This window comes from Myxocyprinus asiaticus, chromosome 11, assembly GCF_019703515.2.
Source record: "Myxocyprinus asiaticus isolate MX2 ecotype Aquarium Trade chromosome 11, UBuf_Myxa_2, whole genome shotgun sequence".
NCBI lineage: Eukaryota > Metazoa > Chordata > Actinopteri > Cypriniformes > Catostomidae > Myxocyprinus > Myxocyprinus asiaticus.
In genome coordinates, this window is record NC_059354.1 from 11,626,740 (window position 1) to 11,647,102 (window position 20,363).

The 20,363-nt window shown below is 36.2% G+C and overlaps 1 protein-coding gene across 1 annotated transcript in view; it reads right to left on the reverse strand.

The window, feature by feature from the left end:
• Positions 1–20,363, reverse strand: part of LOC127448557 (ecto-NOX disulfide-thiol exchanger 1-like) — a 159,045-nt gene that overhangs the window by 6,056 nt on the left and 132,626 nt on the right. Inside the window, exons 8-12 of the mRNA XM_051711193.1 lie at positions 20,199–20,305; positions 13,336–13,453; positions 8,436–8,620; positions 5,121–5,228; positions 1,511–1,570 (exon numbers count right to left, since the gene is read on the reverse strand). Coding sequence (XP_051567153.1) covers positions 1,511–1,570; positions 5,121–5,228; positions 8,436–8,620; positions 13,336–13,453; positions 20,199–20,305 — 578 coding nt within the window. The remainder of the gene's footprint in view (positions 1–1,510; positions 1,571–5,120; positions 5,229–8,435; positions 8,621–13,335; positions 13,454–20,198; positions 20,306–20,363) is intronic.

Consider the following 20,363-nt stretch of genomic DNA (forward strand, 5'->3'; position numbering starts at 1 on the left):
ACTTCTCCACAAAATCCTCAATGGGTTGGTTCCCCTGATGCAAACGCATCAGTTTTACTGCTGGGATAATTTTTGGTGGTTGAGTAATCTGTAACCCGGAGGCAGGCAGTAGTAGTTGACGAAGACAATGGTGTGAACATAAGAGCAGTTTAATATAAACAAAGTGACCAAAGATGTTGAAGTACAACAACAAAAATACAAAACAAAACCTAGACTAGACTATGACTTAGACTATCACTAGAAAACAGCATATACGCATTAACAATATTCAACAATGACAAGGAGAAAAAGAGGGCTTTAAATACACAAGGATTAACAAGGGCTGAGCTAGCTTTTCATGCTATGTTAATTTTATGTTAGATAAGAGTTTATATAACATATCTAATAGATCTTATAACAAAAACAAAGGATTTATGGCTATTTTCATGGAAAGTGCCATGCACTGTAATCATCACAATGAAGATAAATGAGTGATGAGATCATGCAAACTGATCTTTGAGTAGGTCATGATGCTAATCTTTACTCAAAATTCACCGCTGTCTGGTGTGTTCAGAGGAATCAATGCTTATTGACATTTAACAGCCTCTCCATCTAAGACACTGCTCAAGATGGCAGCCCATTCAGCATAGTGGCTGAATCAAAGCATGCTTCATTTCAAACGTCCTTGCTTACTCTTTGTGCATTCTCAGATACCCTTGTAGACAACCTCAAATGGATGCAGTAGTGCATATAGCAATGGGTCTAAAGCCATATATGACCTATGCAGAATTCCAGTTCAGCGATTCTATTAAAAAAAACTTCACATGCTGATCCTCAGAGAAAATGTGTTGCTGCATTGGCGTGTAGAAAGTGCATTTCACTACTCCAGAGGGATTATAGAGCACTTCCATGCTATTCTCTGCTCCAGAGAGGTGGGGCAGGTGGGTCTTATGGTTTGCAAAATTCAGCATAGTAGGAATTTTAATTGGATCAGCCACAGGATGTTCAATTGGAATTGGAATTTGCCATACAGCACTTTATAAACTTTATAAAAATAAGCATCAAACTTTGGGGTAAATTCGAGCATTCTGCGAAATGAAGATAAAAGTTCATTTATTAGATGGGGGGGTGGTGGGGGGGGTGCTCTCTGCTTTAGATTAACACTGGTTCTGAGCAGTTCTGTCTTTTACCCACTGGGAGTCTTTATCCCCATGCAGAAAATCAGAGAGAAGGCCATACTCTCTCTTGAACATACAGATCAGTAGGCTAAAACCAGTACCGCTGCTCCCTATACGCATATTACGCAGTCTGCGTAGGGCACAAACTCCCTAGGAGGACACCATCTTACCCTAGGGGGACACCATCTTACCCTAGGGGGGCACCAGACACTCCACTGACTTCCTTACCGCCTGCCCCGGTTGCAGTCGCTGAACACAGACGATCACCTCGCGCTTGCCAGACCCCCCCATCATGTACTTGATGGACACTGGGCGTAACTCACTAGGCATAACTCAACGTCAATGAGACTTACCTTTTCATGGCTGTCAGGGCTGTGGTTTGTCAAATCTACTGTCTCGATGTTGTTCAAAAGCTGCCAAGAAAGAACATTTATGTTGACTTAAAATTTAAATGAAGTTTTATTTAGATTCAGCAATGTTTTTTTATATATATATTAGCTTTAGTTTTAGTAATTATTGTTAAGACATAACTTGAGGAATCAACAGAGCATTTATTAAAAAGAAAAAGTTATTTACATCCAAATCAAGTTTCGAATCGCACGGCTCGCTTGCAGTAGATTTAAGTGACTACAGCTTCGAAAACAACAATTTTGTTAAAAATTTTTTTTATTTCAGTTAGTTTAAAATCAATAGTTGCAGTCTAGTTTTAACTTTAGTACAACTGAGTAGCCACTGTTACCTCTAGGAAAACTCTGTCTGGCCTTGAGTTCACCTTGCACTTAGAGTACCGAGTAAAAAACTAAATTTTTTTATAGATGTTCGTGAAAAATTGGGTTACAGACAACCATGGTGCATTTTGAGATTTGTTTCCATACATTACACTCAGGGGGTCTCTAGAAGGTCACTGTGGTTTCATATTTATGATATATAGAAAGAGGCCCCCTCTGACTCTAAAAATGCACACTTTATTCATCTGCTAGCTGTTTAGTTGGGAACATAATATGATGTGGGCTCCACAGGACCACCATGACTATTGACATTCCTATTATCTCAGTCAAATAACATTCATGCAAACCAATGTCTGCTGTTAGGGGAATGGAGTAAACAAGGCTGGTCATTATTCCCTGTGCTTGGGCAAACCACTGTACTGGCACAAATGATAAGGTTTCGTGTTGCACTGTTCAGCAAACAGAGGACTCCTTATGCAGCTCTTTTGCACATCTTGACATTTCATTGTGATGATGGGCTGTCAAGCTCCAAAAGGGATAAATAACACCTAAAAAACACCATAAAGATAGTCCATGGGACTCATGCACTATATTCCACGTCTTCTGAAGCCACATAATAACTTTGTGTGAGGAACAGACCGAAATGTTAATTGTTATTGACTGATAATCTTCCCTTACATCGAAGCGGCTAAATCTCATTCATGTTCACACGCAAACTGTACCGAACTGTCATTGTATGTAAAAGAGCTACTTAAAAAAATTCTCCTTTGGTGGTCCACTGAAAAATTAACAGCATATGTGTGTGGAATGACATGAGGGTGAGTAAATAATACCATTTATTTATTTATTTTTTTTTTTTATTTTTTTTTTGGTGAACTAGTCCTTTAAGATCTTAGGTCTATTAGGTCTAATTTTCCCAACCCATGTTTTCAAGAGTTTTCACTGGAAATCTTTTAAAAAGAGGAAGTTATTTTTAATGTTTTGTCAGCTGAATGATGGACACCCAGCAAAACCTATTAAATGGACTCTATTTTCATCCCTCATAGCCTTGTTTTCATTCACATCAAATTAAATACAGTGTCTACCCTGACTATGGTCTAATAGAACTCTGAATAAATGGACTGTTTAGGAATACATGTTGTCTGCATGTACAAGTGTTGTGTTGCAAACTTTTCATCTATAGACTCTTTTGTATGTACAGTAAAATAACTATAGTCCTAAAAGAGCTGTAGTCCTTGTACAGCCTTGTACTCCTCCTACAGTGCAACAAAGCATATTCAGTTTTCATTTTCATTCAATTTTCTTTTTTTTTTTTTTTTTTTAAGAATAAAATTGCCCTGTCTCTTTAGGTGTGCTGGTGTTTATGTGTCTCTGTTTGCGGGGGTTTGTGTGTGTGTGTGTGTGTGTGTGTGTGTGTCCTCTCGCTGCCATGTTGAGTTGTGTTTTTCGCTGCATGCACAGGGGGAGTGAGGACAGTAAGTGACCTCAGGCTGCAGAGCTTCCCCAACTGTCACACATGAGGAGACAGGGACTGCCAAAAGTCAGTACATTTCAAGGGAACAATTCTCTTAAAGGCTAACATAAGGCTTCTGCCCCTCTTCAAACTACTCCACAAGTATTAGGGAGTAACTAAGTACAAGTAACAATGAATAGCGGTGACCAAATGCTTCATCACTATTTTCTGTCAAATTGTATTGCATGTGCATCTTTACAGTCAAACTAACTAATCAGAGGTGCTCATCTAGAATTTTCACTCTCCCTCCCTCATATGAAGCATTGGGAAGCCTGATTTAGTGAAACATTCATTCAGATAGTTCATTTTAATGAGACGGTTCAAAAAACAATTCACTAAATTGATTCCCTAGATAGATGGATTTGTCTTTTTTTTTTTTTTTTTTTTTTTGGTTTGATTTTTTGTGATATACAAACCGAAATATAAAATGTATTATAAATAATAATAATATAATATGACATATTATATGTAATAGTAGATGTTGCTGTTGCTATTTTCTACTCAGTTACAGTATGTGATAGGGATGGGCAATATTTTTCTGATCTGAGACAAGGCCAGTATCACAGATATTTATACCAAAGCTAATACCTCTATTAACTTTTTTTTTTTTTTTATTAAATTTTTTTTTTATACTGATAAAATATGTAATTTTAGTATTTAACAATATATTAACGAGCCATATTTAAAAAAAAAAATTATAGGTCTAAATTTAAAATGACCAGACATCTATTTTTGTTTATTATTAACAACAACAGAACAATTTTGATCTTTTTTCTATTCATTAACATAACTAACTACATTAATTAACATGAACAAACAATGAAATTTACTTTTACAGCATTCCTCAAATCTTGGTTAATGTTACTTTTTCAACATATACTAATGCATTTTTTTTAATTAAATAAGTATAAAAAATAACATCAAATTCATATAAATAATTTGTATTTATATACAAAGTAAAAGTTGTATATGTCAACATTAGTAAATGCATTGTGTACGAACATGAACTAACAACGAACAATTGTATTTTCATAAATTAACAATAACCAAGATTAATACATACTGTTCATTGTAAGTTCATCATACCTAATGCATAATGTTAACAAATACTGTACAACCTTATTGTAAAGTGTTACCCAATCAGATTTTAAAGATTAATAAATGTATAATAAAAGAGGGCTGTAACTGCTTGTGTCATTCAGCATTTCTGCTGAGAAATAGATCCAGTCATACACAACTACTTGCTTATACTTTATAGTGCTTATACTATATCGTTCTTTTTTATTTAAATTTTGAATATTATAAAACACAATCATTTTTGTATTAAATAAATAATAAAATGCCCAGTTTAGTAAAAACCTAGATTCAATATTTTTTATTGTAGAAAAATATTTATTATATGAATTATTGAATATAAGTACTGCTCTGATTGCATTACATTATACCATCTGATAGTTACAAATAAATTGATGCCCCTCCCCAAAACATATCTTCAATATACAGTAGTTAACAGCTAGCTAACAGTAGTGTAGCTACTGTAACTGCTTTTGAAAGGGTAGCTTGACTCTAGTTTAACTACTGTAAATAATGAATAACTTGTAGCTTGACAAGCCACAGTTTCAAATTAGCTTCCCCACCATCACTGTGTATACACTCAAATATCACTATTTTGCATATGAATATTCACATTATTCAGCAATATTGCCAAGAAATCCGTGTAACCTTTTCCTTGAGGCTGAGGACCTCTCCCTCCAGGAAGCGCTGCTCATCTCTGGCCTGCTCCAGTTCCAGCTCTTTCCCCTTCAGCTCCTCCTGCAGCCGAAGCAGTTGCTGTGGAGACAAACAGCATCTTGAGCAAACACAAAACAGATGGCTTCAACAGTGAGCTGTGTGTGGAGCTGTGTGCCACCCCCATAGACAAACACCACATAAACATTATTGAACAGCATACAAGACCACTTTGTGAAAAATAAAAAACAGGCAGAGGATAAGAACGAGAGGGTTTGACTTAAATCAGTCATTGCATGTCTGTTTATTAGCTAATGGGTCTCATCATGAGGAATCAACTTCTACTTTTTATATCCTTTGAGGTTGGATGGATTTAAAATCAATTCCTAACCTACATTTTGTCTGCTTCAAAGTCCTGTTTCACTCAGAAATACAGTATATGGTAATGTGTAAGTAAAATGGGATGCAGATGCTAAGAAGCTTATAAAGCACCTAATCTATCCTGCCATTTTTCTTAAATTTGCATTCTCCAAGACAAACTAACACTTAAAGTTAGTGTCTTGAAAAGGTTCTCGAACCATTTTCATTTGTCATATTTCTCTTTCCACAAAAAGGACACACATTTCTTACATCAGTATTGATCCTGTATGTACAAGCCTGCACGACTGCACAACGTAAAATGAGAATGAGAGAGATACACAGAGAGAGAGAGAGACCAGTGCCTCTACTATTACAGTGCTGCACCATTAAAGTATGCGTCAAGAAGAACACTGACAAATCCAATCATCATTTAAGCTGATATGACAGCTAATTATTGTAGGTGTATGTGTGTGTGTTCACACTGCAGATGGAGTGCTGACGTGTGAGCATACTGAACACTTACGCAGAACTGATCTATCATGTTTGTTTGAATGTGTGTGATTCAAGATGCTATTTAAGACACTGGGCTCTATTTTTGTGACCATGCCAGGCGCAGCGCTACGAGCAACAACTGTGTGCTATGTCTTATTAAATTTTTGTGTGAGCACTAATTCTAAGTGCAATTTGCAAGTGGTTGCAGGTGGGAGCGTTTGCGCTATCTGTGGGTGTATGCACACAAACTGTACGTGTATTGTATGTTAATGAAGTGGTACAAAACACAATTTGCTATTTTCGTGAGAAATAGGTAATTGCGCTAAGACTTCTCAGATGCACGTCTGTTGTTGGCGCCAGGGGTGATTCTAGGATTTCAATCTTAGGGGGGGCTCAGCCCACATTGACACTATTAGATGTACAGATTTAAATGTATTTCACTCTTTAGCATAGATAGTGTTTTTTATTTTTTATTTTGTTGTTTTTTTACTGTGTTTACATCATTCAAGAAAACCAGCTAATATTCATTCAGAACATTGTCATTTTATATAATAAACACACTTTTAACTTTATAAAAAAAATAACTGAATTTGTTTAAAGAACCATTCCAATAATCTATTTTTTTTCCATTTATTAACAATTATATATATATATATATATATATATATATATATATATATATATATATATATATATAATGGTTTATTATAGAAAATCAATAATTTGGCAACTTCTATAGATTAAAGTTATATCAAACAACACAAAAACATATTATTACAATAAATGTCACATTTAGCTAGGTTGATCTTTAGTGGAGTAAATTAACTCCAGATAATGTTTCTTTGTATGTCATTAACTTGTGACTCGAGTCTTTTAAATTCGTTCAAAAGAGAAAATCACTCCAGAAAGAGGTTTTAATTTCAATAGAATAAGCCTGGAAAAATAAAGGTATATATATATATGACATTGTATTTTGTCTTCGCTATACGCTATGCATAATTTAATTTCATTTAAACTTACTGATCTCAGTTCAGGACACTCTGGACTGTCAGTAAAGGGTTAAACTTTTGATGCACTGAGTCATGTGACAAAACAATATGGCGCCGATCACAGTGAATTTGTCTTTGGGACAAATGCCAACATAACTACATCTGGTAAGAAACCTCATTAAGTTTTTACACTGAAACCTGTTTGAGTCAAAATTTTAGAGTATCTTGTTTCATCCGATATGCCATTTTGAAAATGTGAGCGATTTATTGCGAAACGGCACACTGTTAAACACACTGACTACTTTCGAGGACTATAGGTCTTTTTTTCCCTTAGAAATCCTATATTTACCATGCATTTTCACATTGAGAATCAATGGGTTCATCCAAAAGCTGAAAATTTTTGTTTTCAGAGGCTTTATGTGGAGTCAGGATGAAAATAAGGTGCATTTAGAACGGTTCTGAGACCAGTGCAGACAGACAGCACACTGGAGGTTAAGTCATTCATTAAATAGGGAACAAAGGAGCTGGGGAGCATCCTATAGCTTTCCTTTGCAGTCAAGTGCATTCATCTGACCAAAAGTTCAGTTTCAGGCTGCAGATGATGTTTGCACCACTCAACATGTTTGGCAGACATGGGACAATGATAATCAATACTTAGATTCAAAATTGATTATGCTAAATTTTATTTTAATATGGTTGGCAGTGATTGGATGATGCTGGCCAATACAGTGAATCATAATTATTTACTCTAATTTCTGATGCTTCAGCACTGCCTTGAAAACATTGAGATTTTGTTGCCAAAGTGGAAAAAACCACTAACACAAAAGTCAAATCAAGTCAAATAATTTTTATTTGTATAGTTTTTTTTTTTTTGTTTTTGTTTTTTTGCTTTTTCCAATACACATTGTTCCAAAGCAGCTTTACAGAAAATCCATAAATCCATTATTAGGAAAACTATTTGTTCTATTTTTTTTTTTTTTTTGCATGTTTATTTGGGGCTACTAGTTGCAAATCAAAATGGCACTCAAGTTTTTTTTTTTTTTTTTTTTTTTTTTTAGCATATAATGAAATATTTGTGTTTTATAGGTTCCTTGCTAAATAAATAATTTTTTTGAATACTTGGCTACTTTTGTATTGCAGACAATGGAGAAAGATGTGTTTTGCCTACAAACTCGTGTAGTTTATAACTGGACCATGCCAACCAGCTAAACCAAAAGACACACTTGATGTGGACTCGTGGCCCTTCCTGTGCCCATGAGATTGTAGGATGCCCCATATGTCATTTAATTGATTTAGAAGCTTTACGGCTGCTATGATGCTAAGCCGTTACAGACTTTTTTACAACCCCAGACTTCTATCTGATAGTCTATGCAGATTTAAGGGCTGCACCAAAGGCTGAGGGCAGCATTTAGGAAAGGGCCCTAGTCATTTGGCTAGAGCAGCAAAGCTCTACTTCCGTGTTTATTACCTGCTGCATGTTTTGCATGGTCTGCTGTAAGAAATGCAACTGTTGTTCTTGGGTGTGGTCCTCCTCTGTGCGGTAGGTCTTGCCCTGCTCCTTCTTCAGCAGCTCCACCTCGTTCCTATAGGTGTCCAGCTGCCAGCGCAGACTGTCATTTTCTTCCCGCAGAGCACAAGATTGAGCAGACAGCACTGCTCTCAGACAGGGAGAAACAGAGGCAGGAAATTAGTTTGGAAGAATGTATCTTTTTCAGTCTTTCACTGTAGTATTCTCGTTAAAACAAATATGGGTTTTCTATGTAACCATTTGCAAGTACAGTATGATCTGCATGTGAGTGGGTTCAAAAGGTTTTAGTTCAAATTCAGTTTAATAAATTCCAGCATAATAGATGGTTTTACATGGCTTCTTGCTGTCTGAAGCTGGTTGATCAGCTGGAATACTGCTGAAGGGGCCATAGTTGACCTGGTAGACCATCTTGGTCTTTCAGCTTAGAACTAGTAGACCAGCTCTCTGCAATTCCAAGGTGAAATGGCCACTGTGTGGCCATAAAATCAAGTTCAACTGTCTCCTAACATAACCAATAGTGTCATAAAAAGCAAATGTGAAATGAAAAACACAATACTAAAGCTACTATGTTATCTTGTGGTGCTTCAACGACACTTTCGACTCACATGTAAACTCGCGTGCTCTCCATGAAGCGCAACACTCTATCAGCCACTGCACAACTTGATCACATTTAAATAAGCTTGTAAATGTAGTTGGTTATGTAATGCAAATGTGAAAATGTATTGTCTTAAAAGTAATGTGCTATAGTAAAAGTGTTTTGATGTCATAAAATAGCATTGTTGAGGAACAGAGCTTGTTAATCTGTCATTAGGGTTAGGTTAGGTGAAGGCATATGAATATTTATATTAATAGATTAAAATCTTTTCATTTGCACAGGCAGCATGATAAGGTTCCAATATACTCATAAATTTGGACCTTTTACCTTGTATTTGACTTTCTTATTAAAAAATATTTTTTATATTCAAATGTTTTAATAATGAAAAATTATTTAAAAAGGAAGAGTCTCTATTAAAAAAAACATAGATGACATTTCTTAAACCCATTTTACCTAGTTTGAACCCTGGTCACCCACACCATAGAAGGCTTTTCTAGTCATTGTCCCACCTGGATCTTCAAGATGTTCATGTTGCAAAATTTTGTTAGGTGGAGAATGTAGGCCATTTAAAGCCTACATCCCCGGTCAGCCTGTCCACCTCACGTAACGACCTAGGTGGTCCTTCGGTATGTAACCCTTCACCACTGATGGTATAGCCTGGGCCAGAGGTTCTCCAACACACTACACCCAACAAATATGGACCTCCCAATTAGGGTTAAAGTTATGTCTTATGAGTTACAATTAGGGTTAGGTTTGGATTTGGAATTAGGGTTAATCTTCAATTTCGATTCAAAATTTATGATTTGAAATAGGTTTAAATTTAAGGTCAGAGTTGAACTTGGAATAAGGACTAATCCCTTTAGGAACTAGTGCATCCAAATGGAAATCCATTTAAATTTAGATAAAAAAATGAAATTAGAATGAGGACTAAATAAGATTCAATAGTCAGTCTAAATGGGAGTATACTGTAGGTCCGAGTAAATATATACTCTATTTAAATCATAAGTTCATTTTGAGGTTAAAATCAGACTTACATTTTGAAGTTTGAAATACATAATGAGTTTTAAGTGCCTAATGTTGTATAAAGTGCCAGTATCAAGTGCCCATATAAAAAAGTGCTTAAAACTCCAACCTGAGGTTCCAACCTGCTTCTCTCCACACAGAAGACCACACATAGTTGGTGAAAAAGTGATTTTATTCACAAGAAAAAAAATCATTTTGTAGACAAACCTCAAGCAAATCTTAATCAGTACGTTACCCTTATTAGGATTAAATTACCATAAACAATGATACAAATAATAAAACCTTTATTTCATTTTGGTCCCCATATCATAATTCATAAAGGAGCATGAATCAATTATATAAATATATAAGTAAATAAATAAATACATACATAAATGCTTCCATGAAAACCTTTTATTGAAAATCCATTGGTTTAGGACAAGAAATCAAAAGCCTATTGTCACAGATAGCCAATTCCAACCTTTAAAATAACCTTTAATTCTTTTCATTGAAACCCTTCGGATTGAGAGTTTTTAATTTGTAAATCCAATTCCTTTCCATTCTCTGTCACGGCTCCGGTGAGTTTGTCGGTTTGCTCTGTGTGTTTTGTTATTTTCTCTCCCTCATGTCTCGCAGGCAACGCACAACGCACGCACTTGCCTACGAACACACCATTCACGGATTTTCCCATTGCGTGGCCAAGGCACGCACGCATCCACAAACTTCTTCCTGCAGCTGGTGCCGGGATCCTCATTCTTCGCCAGCACAGTTGAAGTGAGTATTTATTGTTAAATCCTTTGAACTGTTCCTCTGCTCTTGGTTCTCTTTTCTCACTCTGACATTCTCTTCCTTTGAAACAGTCCATTGTAAATTTGCTTCTAACCCTGAAATTAATTTTCTACTCCCACTTCCCTATAATGGGAAACCAAAATCATATTAGTCTGACCTTTAGAAATATTATATAGATGTTGTTTTAGTCTTTTAAAAAATATATATATATCGCCAATATTTCTTACAATATGTACACATTTATACACCACATTATGTGTACAGCGACGTGGGATCAAGATTTCTTCCCCATCGGATATTAAAAACCCTAACTGTTTAAAGAGAGCAAATTTGTTAATCATTGGCAAATTTGGAACAATTTAGAGCAGAACAATAAGTCTTAAACTTATTTTTCCTGTATGCTGACATAATCTGGAGTAGCTGTAAAGGGGGGTAAGTCTGCTGTATCTTCTGGAAATATTCTTTAATTTTAAAATGTGTCCTCTCACTCCCTTCAGAACAGGTGGTCACTAATGGGATGACACTCTGGGATCTGGACATCACTCGGGGAGAACCGTCATGGATTTCTGGTATTGTTCTGGATTTAATGGATCTGAGAAATCTTGAGTAACCCCATGGTCTTAGTGCCTTAAACAAAATAGTAACTGCCTCCGTAAAAATGTGTTTCTGTATAACAAATTCTATGAAACCGGATAATTTGAGATTTTATTAACCCTTTATGTGTGTTTTGGATGCTGACTGTTTTTGTGTAGTAAACTATGGGTATCTGTATCTCAGTGAATCTTTCAAAGGGTTAGGGTTAGTTTAGAGATAGGTTAGAGTTAGGTGAAAGGGAATAAAATCATTGTTTTAGCACCTCTAGTGTTCATTTCACCAGGAAACTGCCACAATGCATACAGAAAGCCATGCAGAAAAATCACTTTGCAGAAATGTAGGTATAGTAACGTGATTTTATGAGACCAGGTTGAGTTAACCATGTTCCCAAACATAGCTTAAACCGGTTGACCAGCTTGACCACCTTAAGTGGTCCTTAATGATCTTTTTCTCCTTAGTTCATGCAATACATGACATTTTCCTTATTTTAACATGCGGTGTATAAGACAAATTTTAAAAACAGGCCACCTGGTTGAATCAGCATATATGTGGCAGACATCCTAGCAGGCTTTACAATAAGTAAGTGTTTGCACTGAGAGCTGAAACTGATCGTGAGTTTTGCTGAACAACTTGGTCACTGTCCCGAGTCTCTGCTGTGTCAACAGAGAATCTCAACTGTTAGATATTCCTTCCTGACATCCAAAATACTGGTTTTATTGAGCCAGAGCTAGAGTGCTGTGACAGGTCATGAAATATCACTGAGCTTAGACTCCCCTGACACTTTTTTCCACTGTTCTCTGCTGAAGCAATATCATTCATAATCATATTTGCTGTGGGATACACACAGGAAGGAGAGTATAATCATTCATGTTGATATCTCAGCACAAATGTTTTACTCAAGGTTATATGAAGGATGCGATCACTTAGTTTGCAGTAAACCTAACAGAATATGGAAATAAATACAAGATGTTGTAATGGTGGCGCTGATTTGATTAGAATAGCAAGTGATTGTGTTTGACATTAAACCAAATGTATATTTCATTAAATAAAGGAAAAATTATGTTGGCTTGACCAAGCCAGTATACTAATAGTTTGTAAAACGATTTATTATGTTGGCTTGACAAAGCCAAAGACTGTTGTTGTACATAATAGGGTTAGGGTTTTTTTTTGTTTTTTTATTCTTAAGCTAATGCCAAAGATTTGAATTCCTCCAAGAGACTTTGAAGACGACAGTCCACATAGATCCCCAAAAAACAAACTTCCACTGAAAATGTTTTTCAGACATTTTTTTTCAAGCTAGACCTGTCTGTCCAACTATCAACTACCTAGGAACAGCCTAGCAACTACTCAGAACACCTTAGCAAGCACTTACCAACACCCTAGCAACTGCCTGGCAGTCACTCGGAATACCTTAGCAAAGGCTTATCAACCACCTGGAACACCTTAGCAACCACTTAGCAGTGCCCTAGCAATCATTTAGAACAGCAACCACTCATAACACTTTAGTAGTCATGTAGTAAGACATAACTGTTTTCAAACTACACAAGGCCTCTATAATCTTTAAATTATTCTAAACTTTCAGGCAAGGCATTGTCAAGCCAACTTTCAAAGTTTTGACCAAGTTTTCTTTTCTAGTTGTCTCTGTGGCTCAAACTGCTAGAGCATGGTTCAAGAAACACCAGGATCATGGGTTCGATTCCCATGAATCGAATGCACATTGACTGACAAATATATACCTTAAATGTAATATTTGTTGCTTTAGAAAAAAGCATCTACCAAAAGCATAAATATTAAATGGTAAGTACTATTAGCCTGCTAAAAAAAATTTATAATTATGGGCTGAGCACAGCACAAACCTACCCGAGTCATCCATTCGGATCTTCTTGCAGGGGTTTTCCTCCAAATCTTCATCCGACATCTCCATCTCCTCTTCTCTTCGTATTCCCATGATCTCTTCACTGTGAGCATTTCTCAATTCCTAATGGAGAAAAATACACACATTAAACACAAAACACACACAAATCACATTAATGGCCTCTGTCCAAGACCTTGAATGGTTAAACATTACATTTTGCATTTTAACATTTCCTCAAGGACATAACTTTATAGCTCTATTTGTTGTATACATGTGGCAGTAACACATAACAATCACACATACTGTACCATGTCATAAATTCAAACATGCTACATGGCCAAAAGTGTGTAGACACCAAACCCATATATGTATGCTGAACATTTAATTGGGAATTAATAAGGAGCTTCCACTCTTCTGGGAAGGCTTTCCAATATATGTTGGAACATGGCTGTGGGGATTTGCTCCCATTCAGACACAAGAGCATCAGTGAGGTCAGGAACTTGTGCAACAGGGTCTGGCTCACAGTCGATGTTTCAATCTATCCCAAAGGTAAATTCAGTGGAGTTCAGATGTGGGCTTTGTGCAGGCAGTTCGAGTTCTTCCACACCAGACAGGACCTCGCTTTGTGTACAGTGGTATTGTCATGCTGAAACAACAAAGGTACAACCCGATCTACAAAAATTATTTGTCCACATACTTTTGGCCCTGTAGCATATGTAATACGGCAGTAGAATACATAATTCATGCATTCAGTATACTGAATGCTTTTCTAAGGTTCTACATTTATTATCTTCTAAAATCTAACATGGAAATGTATCAGGCAGTGATTTGGCAGGCACAGAGCCTGGTGATTGATTCTTAAACTTAAAAACACAACCCCCAGGGAAAACTAAGGCTCTGCTCTCTCAGTGCTGTGCAGTAGTGAAAGTTCATTTGTCTAGCTCTGAAAAAGAACCATAAAATCACATTACACAAACTGCCAAGCCCACTGATCCCCTGATAGCCATTATAGGGATCAGCACTAAGGACATTTAACACCACCACTGTCAAATCTTGCATATCTGACTCTACAGGTGCATCTCAATAAATTAGAATGTCGTGGAAAAGTTCATTTATTTCAGTAATTCAACTCAAATTGTGAAACTCGTGTATTAAATAAATTCATTGCACACAGACTGAAGTAGTTTAAGTCTTTGGTTCTTTTAATTGTGATGATTTTAGCTCACATTTAACAAAAACCCACCAATTCACTATCTCAAAAAATTAGAATATGGTGACATGCCAATCAGCTAATCAACTCAAAACACCTGCAAAGGTTTCCTGAGCCTTCAAAATGGTCTCTCAGTTTAGTTCACTAGGCTACACAATCATGGGGAAGACTGCTGTTCTGACAGTTGTCCAGAAGACAATCATTGACACCCTTCACAAGGAGGGTAAGCCACAAACATTCATTGCCAAAGAAGCTGGCTGTTCACAGAGTGCTGTATCCAAGCATGTTAACAGAAAGTTGAGTGGAAGGAAAAAGTGTGGAAGAAAAAGATGCACAACCAACCGAGAGAACCGCAGCCTTATGAGGATTGTCAAGCAAAATTGATTCAAGAATTTGGGTGAACTTCACAAGGAATGGACTGAGGCTGGGGTCAAGGCATCAAGAGCCACCACACACAGACATGTCAAGGAATTTGGCTACAGTTGTCGTATTCTTCTTGTTAAGCCACTCCTGAACCACAGACAACATCAGAGGCGTCTTACCTGGGCTAAGGAGAAGAAGAACTGGACTGTTGCCCAGTGGTCCAAAGTCCTCTTTTCAGATGAGAGCAAGTTTTGTATTTCATTTGGAAACCAAGGTCCTAGAGTCTGGAGGAAGGGTGGAGAAGCTCATAGCCCAAGTTGCTTGAAGTCCAGTGTTAAGTTTCCACAGTCTGTGATGATTTGGGGTGCAATGTCATCTGCTGGTGTAGGTCCATTGTGTTTTTTGAAAACCAAAGTCACTGCACCCGTTTACCAAGAAATTTTGGAGCACTTCATGCTTCCTTCTGCTGACCAGCTTTTTAAAGATGCTGATTTCATTTTCCAGCAGGATTTGGCACCTGCCCACACTGCCAAAAGCACCAAAAGTTGGTTAAATGACCATGGTGTTGGTGTGCTTGACTGGCCAGCAAACTCACCAGACCTGAACCCCATAGAGAATCTATGGGGTATTGTCAAGAGGAAAATGAGAAACAAGAGACCAAAAAATGCAGATGAGCTGAAGTCCACTGTCAAAGAAACCTGGGCTTCCATACCACCTCAGCAGTGCCACAAACTGATCACCTCCATGCCACGCCGAATTGAGGCAGTAATTAAAGCAAAAGGAGCCCCTACCAAGTATTGAGTACATATACAGTAAATGAACATACTTTCCAGAAGGCCAACAATTCACTAAAAATGTTTTTTTTATTGGTCTTATGATGTATTCTAATTTTTTGAGGTAGTGAATTGGTGGGTTTTTGTTAAATGTGAGCCAAAATCATCACAATTAAAAGAACCAAAGACTTAAACTACTTCAGTCTGTGTGCATTGAATTTATTTAATACACGAGTTTCACAATTTGAGTTGAATTACTGAAATAAATGAACTTTTCCACGACATTCTAATTTATTGAGATGCACCTGTATACACAACCGGTCAAAAGTTTTGAAACACGTACTCATTCTTTATTATAATTTTTTTCACATTTTAGAATAATAGTAAAGTCATCAAAACTATGGAATAACATAAATGGAACTATGGGAATTATGTTGTGACTAAATAAATCCAAAATAAATCAAAACTGTGTTATATTTTAGCATCTTCAGAGTAGTCACTCTTTGTCTAGAATTTGCAGACATGTACTCTTGACATTTTCTCAACCAACTTCTTGAGGTATCACCCTGGGATGCTTTTTAAACAGTACTGAAGGAGTTCCCATCTATGTTGGGCACTTATTGGCTGCTTTTCTTTATTATTTAGTCCAAGTCATCCATTTCAAAAAGTTATTTTTTTTAAATTAAAGTTTAGTTTTATAATGAAATAAATTAATATGGTGGCACAATTATATTTTTGTCTGCAAAACTAATTTCAAACATTTAAGCATACGCCTTCAGATCAAAAGATTTTTAAGATCATGAGAAACATTTCGGTCAAGTGTTTCAAAATTTTGACCGGTAGTGTAAGTGTGCCTAGCAATGCCACAGTCAAGAGAACGGGAACACTTTGAATTTTACTATATCTGTGAGAGAACACATTTTGTTCTAGCACTTTGTTGACTAATCTTTTATCTTTTTCTTGAAAGCTCTAGTATCAGTGAAATACAAATTGTGTTCTGGATTGTTTCTGATTGATCATATTTTTTCTAATTTTTACAATTCATATGACATTATTATATTCACTGGGTCCCCACACGTTTTAATCAATGAATCTCCATTTCCAGTCCTTTGTGATACAACAAAGTACACTTTATAGCCAATAAAATAGGGGAGACTGGGGCTAGTTGTCAGATGGGGAAGCTGTCATGACATTTTTCAGTAACTATAAGGTTCTAAAGTCCAATTAAAATGTGTTTTTTCTAGCAGCGATTTTATATGTGGTTTTTACATATAACCCTCTCAAATTAAAATAATTTCTTTGTGAATTATATTTTTCAAACTAAAATTCAAATATCATGTACAGTATACTGTATATCTAAATATACAGCTCTGGAAAAATGATCAGTTTCTCTGGATTTACTATTTATAGGTATGTGTTTGAGTAAAATTAAAAAAACAAATGTCCTGCCATTGTCCTGCTGGAAAAACCAATCCTCAGAGTTGGGGAAAGATTTCAGAGCAGAAGGAAGCAAGTTTTCTTCCAGGATAACCTTGTACGTGGCTTGATTCATGCGTCCTTCACAAAGACGAATTGGTGATGAACTGGGGGTGCTTCAGCAAGGCTGGAATCGGGCCGATTTGTCTTTGTGAAGGACACATGTATCAAGCCATGTACAAGGTTATCCTGGAAGAAAAATTGCTTCCTTCTGCTCTGACAATGTTCCCCAACTCTGAGGATTGTTTTTCCAGCAGGACAATGCTCCATGCCACACAGCCGGGTCAATCAAGGTGTGGATGGAGGACCATCGGATCAAGACCCTGTCATGACCAGCCCAATCTCCAGACCTGAACTCCATTGAAAACCTCTGGAATGTGAGAGGAAGATGGATGGCCACAAGCCATCAAACAAAGCCGAGCTGCTTGAATTTTAGTGCCAGCAGTGGCATAAAATCACTCAATAGCAATGTGAACGACTGGTAGAGAGCATGCCATAGATGCATGAAAGCTGTGATTGAAAGTCAGGGTTATTCCACCAAATACTGATTTCTGAACTCTTCCTAAGTTAAAACATTAGTATTGTGTTGTTTAAAAATGAATATGAACTTGTTTTCTTTGCATTATTCGAGGTCTAAATATACTATATATATATTTCTCTTTTTTTTTCTTTTTTTTTTTTTGATCAGTTGTCATTTTCTGCAAATAAATGCTCTAAATTATAATATTTTTATTTGGAATTTGGGAGAAATGTTGTCAGTACTTTATAGAATAAAACAAAAATGTTCATTTTACTCAAACACATACCTATAAATAGTAAATCCAGAGAAACTGACAATTTTGCAGTGGTCTCTTAATTTTTTTCAGAGCTGTATAAACAGTATATATATATATATATATATATATATATATATATATATATATATATATATATATATATATATATATACACATGTAAACTTTAACAATAGTAATTTCAATTAATTTTCCATGCCTGGAATTCACAATTTTAACTTTTACAAATTTTTCCAGGTCCATGTGAACCCTGTACAAAAATCAAAAGTTCATGGTAAATTTGCCACAAACTTGTTGCAAATTCACCACTGATTATCACTGATCATTTGCAAGAACTCTAGATTTTTTGTAAGGGTTTGATTATGGATAAAAACATAGTAAAACACATCTATTTAAATCTATAATCACGTTATTTTTATTTTATTTTTTTACTTTTTTTTTAGGAGCTTTTATTCACTAAAACACTCTTCACAGGGGTGGCATCCCAGCAGCTTTTCACTGCTCCTCCACAGCAGTGATGCCTTACCTCTTGGCGTCTGTGAACTGAAATGGAATCCTTTCATAGACTTGACTTACAGAAATGAATCAATATAGTCACTGTATTTCTGGGGTTAAATGAATAGATCACCTAAAAATTAAAATGCTGTAATTTACTCTCCCTCATGTACTTTTTAACTCCACATTGTTTTCACAAACAGTGAATTTCTAAAGCTCTTTTCTATATTATGAAAGAGAAAGGTGACTGGGTCCAAATTATAAAAAAGTCATACAAGTTTTAAATGACACAAGGGGGATAAAAGATGACAGGATTTTTACTTTTGGGTGGACTATTCCTTTAAGTTTGGTCCTCACATCATTGCTCACGTTATACTGAAGAGTCGTGGAGAAAGTACGATGGCTGCAGGAAAGATTGCAGCTGCATTCTATCACCAGTTTGAGATTTCTATATTGCAAAGTTCACTGAGAATTCTGTTTACACTAACATTACTTTTGCACACTGGTGATGTGGGGCATATATAAATATGGAAATGCAATACTGTGCATTCCAGAGAATTCTGGAATTTTTTATGGCTATATTTGTACGGGCATGTTATTAAGTTAACATCCACCTCCTTTTTCCTTCCTCACAGAGACCTAATTCAAATTGGATGAGTTATTAACAATTAATTCAGGCTAATCACTGATGAGCATTGCTATAATCCTGCCAGCATCGGTTGCCATGGCAGCAACAGAGGCTCTTTCTAGGGGGCAGTTTCAAGGAGAGCTCTGCATGAAAGAGCACAGGCTAGGAATTAGGGATGTTTGGTTTGTGAGGGCCCACAACTCTTCACAATGAAAAGTCACAATATACACTACCATGTAAACAGCTGCCATGTCAGTGTACCATGTAGAGCAGGGGTCTCAAACTTATATTACCTTGGGGCCACTAGCTAGGTGGTAAACAGTTACAACAAAACAGAACTGTTTTTACAACCATGAATTTTAACTATAGAGTAATTAGCGCAGAAATACCATAAGGGTACAACTAGCGCACGTGTAACCAAACATTTTAGATGGATGCAAGTAGCAAGTTTGTTTGATGTTGTCACCTAGGTCATAACTGCGCATTTACCTTTGTGTTTTACATACAGTACATGTGTATTTTTATATTGTGGTCTCAAAAAGTATTTTGACACTTAAGCTACTGTTAAAATGTATAAATGTTTTTGCATGAAAATGACAAACAAATGGCATATATTTGAAGAAATACACTGACAGGCAAAGGCAGAATGCAGTCCAAAATAGATTATGACCGAAATCAGGTTTCTAAAACTGTGATCTGTCCTGTGACAGACAGGTTTGACTCATTTATGCTCAAATGGAAAAAACAGAGTGTGAAATGTACAGTTCCAACAAAATTCACACTAAAACCAATTAATTTTGAAGCCATTTTTCTCAGTTTCAGTGTTGTTTTTGCATCTAATGTGATGACATTCAGACATTTTTAAGGATGACTTAAGTGTCCAAAATTGTCAAAATAATATTTGGGGTCACTGTATATATTAGGTTACTGTTAAGCAACCCTTAAAGAACATTACATAAGGTATAACATAAAGGCCAAATCAAAATGCAGAAAGTCAAAATTGATTAGCGGGCCAGATTTAACATTTGAGGGCAGTATGAATCTTGTGCGCTCAATTTAGCCCTTGGGCTCATAGTTTGAGACTCCTGATGTAGAGTCAGCATGACAAGAGGGGAGGAAAAATACCAACCTCGCACTGCTTTCGCCAAATGTCTATGTTCTTGCGTTGAGCTTTTGAGAAATGGTCCCATGCCTTTTGCCTGGTGGCAGCGGTGAACACAGCCGTAATCTGCTCAACTTTGGTGGGTAAGGAAGTCAGACAAGACAAGCCATTTATGTAGAGCTCTGCATCTGT